The sequence below is a fragment of the Dendrobates tinctorius genome, unplaced genomic scaffold (genome assembly GCF_039654945.1).
Source record: "Dendrobates tinctorius isolate UK_male_01 unplaced genomic scaffold, ASM3965494v1 ptg000032l, whole genome shotgun sequence".
Taxonomy (NCBI): domain Eukaryota; kingdom Metazoa; phylum Chordata; class Amphibia; order Anura; family Dendrobatidae; genus Dendrobates; species Dendrobates tinctorius.
In genome coordinates, this window is record NW_027361700.1 from 23927547 (window position 1) to 23936612 (window position 9066).

The following is a 9066-nucleotide window of genomic DNA, read 5'->3' on the forward strand; positions in this document are numbered from 1 at the left end:
CAGGCTGAGAAGTACAGAGGGTTTACTATACCCCTAAACCTTACAGGAGTAATCACAGAATTATGTTTTGAATGATTGGGTTTGACCCATTTTTGGGAAGTACAACTGTGTCCTTTTTGAAGAATGTGGTTCACTATACTAGTTTATAGCACAGAGATGTGGGCTGCAGGTTCCCGTCTGATATGTGATCTCTTGGGTAGAGGGGGCGACAACAATCAGGCTAAGGGTGTCATAAAATATTTATATTTTTCACAACTTGATATACACACACAAATATTTACACAATGGTTGACACTGTATGACAGTAACATATTTACACATGTATAAATATACAGGTGGCACTGCAGATCCTGCATCTCATAAGTGCCTCACACCCCATTCTAGGCATGTCAGTGGTAATTTCAGTGACTACCAGTCACAACAGGTTTAATAGTCAGTCGGTGTTTTCCAATCCCCATTTCTCCCTCAATATGATGGCTGTCAGAAATTCTTCCTCAGGAAGTGACACAGTCTATGATGCAACCAGAAGGCTTGAATGTTGGTGCCAATGCAGATGCCATAGACTTCAGTGTGTGTCAACTCGGAATGAAAGAAGTTTCTCCGAGTGCATACTGTTAAGGGTCCGCAAGTCCGGCAGCCGCAGTAGTAGTTTTGTGAAACGGGAAATGTCATTTGGACTGTTTTTCAGGATGAGAGAGCGAAGAGCGCGTATCAGAGTTTCCTGTAGCTGCTCAACCAATGAGGTATTCTCCATCCCGGATCGATCTGTGGCAAAACACAGAAAAAAAAAGTATTAAAAGAAGCTCAGAAAACTGAAAAATAAACAATACATGATATTCTATCAAGAGGAAGAGGACGTCCAACACTGCTGCTCCTTGTTTAAAAAAAAAAAAAAAAAAAAAACACAGGAACTCTCGCTTTGGAGGATCTGGCACAAGTGAACAACACAGGTCTTTGATTGCAATGGAACAACGTAATGCTTAATGTCTCCTATGATGGCACTGCAGGAAAACTCTACATTTTCTGCTTACTGTCCCAACAGATTGCAGAAAGTCGATATAATAAACTTATTTTCAGAGAGCCCTTTTATACAATAACATTTATGTAAGAGGCTATGACCTCTTTGGTCTTAAAGGGAATTTGTCAGAAGGATCAACCCTCCTAATTGGTCTATCTATTCAAACAGATCATAAAACATTGAATAAACTGATGACTTGGTGTCTGCCTACAGAGCTTATCTTAAATTTATATACAGAGGCGTCGATAAGCATTATCTTCTCGCTGCAGTGTGACATCAATCTGAGTTCTTGAAAACTTGGGTTGCTAAGATCACCACAGTAATGGCATCTGTACAGTGTTCCTCCCTTCCATGGGCATTAACTTCAACTTTCAAATGTGTGGCTGGACGGCGCATGCGCAGAAGTTGATGTCAATAGAAGGGCAGAACACTGCGCAGAAGTCATTACTGTGGCGATCAGAATATGCCCAAGCTTTCATTAACTGAGCCTAACATCATACGTCAGGGGGAATCAATTTATATACTGTGGCGTCGCTAAGCATTAGTTCTGGAGGCAGATATTTGGAAAGATCTTTGTCCCACATAGAGATCTTAACACTTAATTAGCATATTAAGAAAAGATGTACATTTCTCTGCAATAAATAATCGAATCACAGATATCTAAGTATCTGTTCATTCAACTTTCTATGACAGGCATGCCCATAATGATGGCTTAGGAGGGTTGATCCTGCTACCAGATTCCCTTTAACCTTTTATTCTATTTTATCCAGCTTAGAGGATGTACTGACCTGCAGAAACAAGGACAAGTGCAGTGAAAATCCCCAGTTCCTCTTGACTCAGGTTAAGAGATGCCAACTTTTCACTGAAGTCAAACATTGAGCCAAGAAGCTCCCCCATCCCCATGGCTTGAAGCTCTGGTAGAGAGTATGTAGCTCCGCTGAGAAAACGCAGGGAGCGCTCCCGCACATCAAACAAGGAGGCAAAACGTACCATAAGGACCTGTAAGAGGAACACAGGTAAACATTAGAAAAAAAAAAAAAGCATGTTATACTTGCTAGAAAGTGACTGTACAGTGCTGTGCAAATTAAATGGGACAAAGCATTTTTTTTTTTAAGTAAAATTGTAAGTTGGTTACCAGTCAGTGATTCAAACTAGTTTTAACTGCTTTGAACAGGTGTGAGTGCCTGTTCAAAGCAGTTAAAACTGGTTTGAATCACTGACTGGTAACCAACTTACGATTTTACTTAAAAAAATGTTTTGTCCCTATTAATTTGCACAGCACTGTAGTAATGAAAATACCGAAGACAGACACTCATCATAACTCACCTCAAATGTACCTGCCTTTAGTAGGGTGACTTGGTCTTGTTGAGTTAAGTCTTGAAAGCCAGGAATATGACGTGCAAATTCTACCACCTCCCGTACAGCTGGGGTAAAGCTAAGAGAAAAATCCTCCCAGACCTCCTGCGCAGAGCGAGGTGGACCTCCACGGGAAAGAGCACTCATCGGACATGCCTGGAGAGATAAAAAGAATTAACTACTTTAAAAATCAAAAGTTTTTCAATATGTTATACAAGTTTTTAAAAGCAAGTCTTGTGAGGATACAAATACTATTTTGTATCTGAATTAATCTATCTTGTAAAACTTAACAAGGCATGAGAAACTCAGAGACGTCTTACCAGGTGAACACTACGCTTTCCTCTGGACTCTGCACTTTCTTGCGACCAGCAAATAGGAGCATGATTCTCATGAGCATTCTCCCAAGATGTCACTTTTCCATTCAATTTTTCATGGGCATAGACAAAAATCTGTCGATGAGCCTGAGTCACTTGACCGATAACATCATCAACATGATCTGGACTGGGAGAGCGTGGAGGTGTCAGCTGTTGTGGGTATTGATGATAGGGTTCCGAGATAGAAGGAGGTGAAGGGCAAGAACTTGGGCCCATGTGGGGTGGAGAAGAAGGTCGAAGTTGCTGTGGCTGAAGTGGAACTGGGCTCCTTCTCCCAAAGTGGCCACCAGCAATGTGACTCATTGCATTGTGCATCTCTGCCAACATCCGCTGTTTCTCTCTTTTTGGGATGCGACCAAACCTCACAGCTGAAAACAAAGAAAACAAAATGTGATTCAGTATTTGAAATACAGTTAGCACATGAGAAAGGTTAACTTCTGATGTCAGCATAATGGAACTCACCATCTCTAGACATGCCCACGGACAGACACTTCCGAAACCGGCACTGCTGGCATCGGTTTCTGTTGATCCTCACAATAGAGCAGGTCTCATTCTTCAAACACTTCTTGTACTGAATGTTTTGCTGGATGCTGCGCCGAAAAAATCCCTTTAATAGAAGGAGAACACATGATTAATTAACAGATTCCCCATGTATCAAAAATATAAAGCCCCAAGATAAAGAAGCCCATACTGCACATGTATTACACATCCTTAGTTTAATGCCTCAAGTGGATGTATAAAAGGGTCACAACAATTCAATCAACGTATCCAACATAACAAGTGCCTTGGCACAAACAAATATCTCCAATGGACCACTACCAAAAGTGCCTAAAATGTCAATGGGAGCATGAAAACTGAACCATGGAGCAATAAGAGAAGATGACTGGTCTGATTAATTCGGTTTCCTCCTAAATCTTGTGGATAGCCTAGTGAGTGTGCCACTTACCGAGGGAAGAAATGACCCTACAATGACTATGAAAAGACAAGACCATAGCAGCTTGATGCTCCAGGCAATGTCTGCTGGACAAACTAAGGTCCCAGATGCTATTTTGACACCTCTCTGATCATTGATTAAGATTAAGCACTCCCCTTCCTGCTAATGGTATTCCCTAATGGCAGTGTCTTAATAAGCAGGATAAGGCACCATGCTACAATTGCTCAGGAATGGAAGATAAGTTATCACCTTTAAATTCTTTTTCATGTTCCAAAGAAGAAAAAAAACAAACCCCAACACTCAATCTGAGCATCTGTGGGATATGATTGAAAAACAAGCCCAATCTATGGAAGCTGCACCTCAACTTGCAGGACATAAAGAATCGGCTTCTAATGTCTTGGAGTCAGAGACCACAGGACTACTTCAGAGGTTTTGTGGAGTCCATGCCTCAGAGCAGATGTGGTTGCAATGAGGCAGGTTCCTTTAATATAATACCTGATCAGTGTATGGATTAATCACTCACCACCTTTCATACAACTGAAGGACATAAGCACCAACAACTCACCAGCTATCCTAGAACAAGGGCTTATGTAGCAGTCACTGCCATAATGCAAAACTAAAATTTACCAACATCTTCTGATATGAAAACACAGAATCCAAGAAGGTAACTAGAAATGATGCATGTATATATTTCATGTATCAGGGAATTCCCTAGAAATGGACACACACCTTAAAATATCTTGTACTCCCTCTATCCCCCCCGCTCTTCAGCCTACTAGTGAAATTATTTTTTTATATTTTGCACTCACCTTGCAGCCCTCACAAGCGTGTACTCCATAATGAAAACCAGAGGCAACATCTCCACAGACTTTACATAACAAAACCATTCCATTCAACTCTGTAAAAGACAAGAAATGTGCAGATGTTATTAATGCTACCAGTAACTGTGCCAGTGCACATTGTCAATACACTGTGCTATGGGTTAGTTTCCTTACTTGTTATGTTGCTTGAAGTTTTGCTTGGCGACACCCTGCTTCCATCATCAAATGCCACATGGAGCCCTCCAGGAGATGATGCCAGGCCATAGGTGGAGCGAGGAGAGGTCTCTCCCCCTGAACCAGAGGAGCTGGTACTGTAAGAATGAGAAGGTGATGGTGGCAGGTACGATGGGTAGTGAGGGCCTCCACTTTGTGGGCTTCCAGACGAGCATTCACTATACAGAGATACGGGGCTGGTCCTACTTGGGGATGAGCCGCTGGAGCCAATGTAACTTATAACTCCACCTGGAGAGAGAAAGACAAAACACAAATCGGATTAAGGAACAAATTTGGAAGATGTCAATGCTCTAGAAATAAAATGTGCAAACCAAAACTATACTGTCATCTCCAACCCCACAATGTATCCAATAGATCGCATGACAAATATTAAGTTTTGGGTTTTTTAAATCGAATTATAGAGATTAAGTTTAGGGTTGTTTTTTGATGCTGTCTAAGAAAAGACTCATTACAATTATCTCCGTCTGGTCTCCACCCAGACTGGTGATTCCTAAAATCAATAGCATATTGTACATTCATGTGCTGTGGACCATATAAGACACAGTCACCTCCAAGCTTCTTCTTCCATCAGTTCTGATAACTACATCGTCACACATGTCAAAAGCTCTAACAGTTTATTTTGTACAAGAGCCTAGTCACCATGTCAAACAAAGCGTTAAAGTCTGGCACAAGGTGGAGCGTAGAGACTGCACTGCAGGCACCGCTTAGCATTTTGGGAAATACAGAGGAAAACATATTGGAGGAACTCCCTTCTACACTCCCTCTCCGAGAACTCATGCGACACATGGCACGTAATGGTGACCGCAGCCATCTTTTACAGTGTCACCATCGGTCACTCAGCTCTGATCTGTTTAGGTTTATTTGAAATTAGAAGAAAAGAAAACCTCAAATAAATCAGTGGAGAAGTGTCACATTCCTCTGCAGACCATGGATGGAGAATGGTCCATCTGGGCCTTATGTCTGTAAAAAGTGGTCTCCAGAGGTTATGAGAAAATACTCCCTGCAGCTGTCAGAGCATCTTGAGAGTTGTAGTTTCCTTTAGAGTCATAGAGCTATAGGGTGCGGTATCTGGGTTAGATCCTAACAGTGGTAGAAAAACTACAGTAAGGACAGAAGTTACAGACTCCCCATTAAATGTTTAGCCACAGGGAGTGTTGTGACACGGCTGGATCCGCACACCCACGTGGACATCCTGATGTGTCGCGTGCACTACTATTACAAGGCTGATGGCTCATATTAATTGCTCCATCAGCAGATATTCCACTCACAATCTGAGAGGAACAGAGGAAGCCTTTGCAACTAAAATGTGGAGAACATTTTTTCTGGAAGATCTGCACTTGTTTCTATAATAACACAACATGCAATCATTTATATGTATCTCTAATATAAATGTAGTGAGAATTTTAGTAGCATTTTACATACACCATGTACTATTCCAGCATCACATAAGTGGTCATCTATGACATCGGAAGGGCATCTTAAGGGCGAGGACCCCCCAATAGCCCCCTCCCCTCAACATATATCTGATACTAAGTATGTAAATTACATTATAGAGGAGTATAGCTCTTTTCTTAACTGTGTTACAATTGATTCCTTCTGTGGATTATACCTACGGATGCTGCACTATCGATTGTGTTAATGATACATCAATGAAAGACCACTTGTAGGTCATCTTTGACAACTTCTTTCCTTCTGCGTCTATTCTACACATCCCCAACAAGAGTCCTGGAAATCTATAGGAAAACTCCAGGCATCAGATGAGAATTAGTGGAACAGACAGTAGTGGGATCCTCCACAACGCTGCACTGACATTGAGGATACTGTGTCCACCGGTGATAAATATTAATGTGCGATCTGAAGCCTTTAGTAAGTGGAGTAGGTTTCAGTGGAATCAGATTTCTCTTATATTTAGCCCGCATCGCTGACATAACATCCACATGACCTCTGCTGAGATACTTTGGTTTTCTCCCTGATTCCTGACTTGGCCGGATATCTCCTAAAACTTATATAAATATGTTTTCTTGGTGTCGATTCCTGATTTTTGTCACTTGTCCCATCCTGACACTGATCTCCCCCTAATCCTTTGCCTCCTATCTCTCAGCTCTTCTTTCAGCACTTTATATAAAGAGGATCTAGTCATATGTAATGAACACTCAGTCACTGACCTGAGGTTACTCATCTGCTCCAGCCTCACGCACACACTCCACGTGTTCCCAGTGCACATGGACTCCAGAATCATCCCACAAACGTGACAGTGGCCAATCGGCACCTCCTGAAGTCAACACACTCCTCCTTCCTACACCGCATGCCATCCCGCCCCAATTTAACCTATTCACCAACTGGGCTCATTTCAGTGTATTAGTCATTGACTGTACACGTGCAAGCGTCAGCAATTATTTTGCGCAACAAACTAATCGCTTCTGTGATTAGTGAAAGCGGATCCAGTAAGCAAAATCAAGAAGTTTACAATCACCAATAAAAGTACTTGGACAAATACTAGTGCGGAGTCTCGTGGCATTGGCCCAGTCCTGGCACGTTATGGCCAAATGTGTCGGGAACTCTAGTCCAGCAACTGGATCCAACTTTTTCTTTGTTTCTACACCCCCCTCCTCTGTTTGCTACATGTCTGGCTAGACAACAGCAGTTATATACAATGTATATTTCTACTGTTTACAACTTTGAGGATAGACAGTTTGTTGCAAAACTTTCTGCATCTGAAATTTTTGGCAAATCCCATTCCGATCACTGGATGAGACACAGGAAAAAGCCTACAAGGAATAGATGAAAACTTTTAAACTATGGGGGGAGGGTACTACAATGAACAGGTACCCAGGATCCAGTCCCAGTAAAGGGAGTGCCATGGGAACCAGTTCACTCATCTGAGGGTGGAAAGGCGTGCCCATGGCGGTCCAATTGCAGGGCAGATGGGAGAAGCAGGAATGAAAACACTGTGCACATGGCTAGGGCGGGAGAACACGTGAAGCCACTGGGAGGCTCACACTCAGCACGGGTGACCTACTTTACCAATTCCATGTGACTGCAAGCTCTGCAGGCCAGGATCTCCTCCCATTCATGCTTTCCCACAGATTTGTGGACTTACACTGTATGTAACAGGAAACCGGCCGACTATTCAATATTGGCGCTTACATCCGTAATCATACACCTGATCTGTATATCAGAGACTAATGCAAGTTCTACAAGTTGTATCCAAACACTAGGAATTGACGCAAGCCAACAAATAGATCTAGATTTGTATGAATTGTGTTCTTTGTATATATTGGAGAAATAAATATAAATATTATATATATATATATATTTTATATCCACCCATAAAATAATAATGCATACGAAGCAGCGCTGACTTATCGCCTCCTGACGGATCAGATTTTCCTGCACGATTATATTCATTAGTAGAAAAATTCTTATTTTCTAAATGTGTTGAAATGGCATAAAGGCAGTGGGTGCAGGTGGCACATACATACCAGTGTTGTTGCTGCACTCCACAGCGGCCATGGTTGCGGTGCCCAGTACGACGTCTACGATTCCGCTGCAGTCCCGTGCCCTTTATTTCGCCCCTGGCCGCAGAGATCCACCGAAATAATTCCTTTTACATGGAGAGATTAGTGCCAATGTTGGCAGCAGCTGCTGCATTGGTGCCAGGGGGCAGCCTCGTCTCCTCTATAGTATGTGGCTGGCTCCTCTGCTGTCCTCTGGGGTGGCACAATGCAGTACTGCACACCTGCAATACTATGGGCAAGGAGAATGCCACGGAAGGCAAAAGCCAGTCAGCCTAAGAGATGGCACTGCCCCTTAAAAAAATACCTCCAGTGATGTGCAAAAAATAAGCTCCAGATGCCGCTGCACCGTAGGGGGAAGTCACCTGGCAATGCAAGTGATGGCGCTGCAGCTGGGAAGTGTGAGTCCGCACAGACGCCCGGGAAGCGCTCAGCACACGTCCTGTCTCTCCGCCCTACTGCTCTGCACTGCTCTCCCTCACAGCTCCCGCTCTGCTTTACCAGAGCCCAGGTTCTCCTTACTGCAGTACTGCGCCGGCGCACTAGCGCTTGTCCTCCCCAGGCCCGGCACGTTGCACTGAAGCAAGGACCACGTGACCCTTAGGAGAGCCTCGTGCCCCAGTGACACACTTTCTACAGCAGGCCGGTAGTGCGCAGGCGCAGCCAGCTCTGCGGTCAGGAGAGAAGGAGGAGGAGGAGGAGGAGGGGGGCTGTTTTCGACTGTTGTGTTTATTCTTTTTCACGTACCCAAACTTTTCTTGATTTCTACAGAAATGAAGCAGTGCAGAGTGATGGCAGACACTGCAGTATGCAG

General features: G+C 43.3%; 1 protein-coding gene across 1 annotated transcript; it reads right to left on the reverse strand.

The window, feature by feature from the left end:
* Positions 1-221: 221 nt before the first annotated feature.
* On the reverse strand, positions 222-8861 carry NR1D1 (nuclear receptor subfamily 1 group D member 1). Its single transcript, XM_073572603.1, has 8 exons — positions 8220-8861; positions 4678-4965; positions 4492-4580; positions 3211-3355; positions 2695-3116; positions 2345-2530; positions 1807-2017; positions 222-765 (listed from the first exon to the last, which is right to left on the reverse strand). The coding sequence occupies exons 1-8, from the start codon at positions 8248-8250 to the stop codon at positions 566-568; spliced, it is 1572 nt and encodes a 523-aa protein (XP_073428704.1). The 5' UTR covers positions 8251-8861; the 3' UTR covers positions 222-565.
* Positions 8862-9066: the final 205 nt, after the last annotated feature.

Bases quoted from the DNA above. Each gene is read 5' to 3' on its own strand.
- NR1D1 (XM_073572603.1), bottom strand. From the start codon at position 8,250: ATGGCCGCTGTGGAGTGCAGCAACAACACTG. The intron at 3,117-3,210 runs GTGAGTTCCATT...CTTTGTTTTCAG, and splicing joins CGTGGGCATGTCTAGAGATG to CTGTGAGGTTTGGTCGCATC. The intron at 766-1,806 runs GTCAGTACATCC...GTTTTGCCACAG, and splicing joins ACTTGTCCTTGTTTCTGCAG to ATCGATCCGGGATGGAGAAT.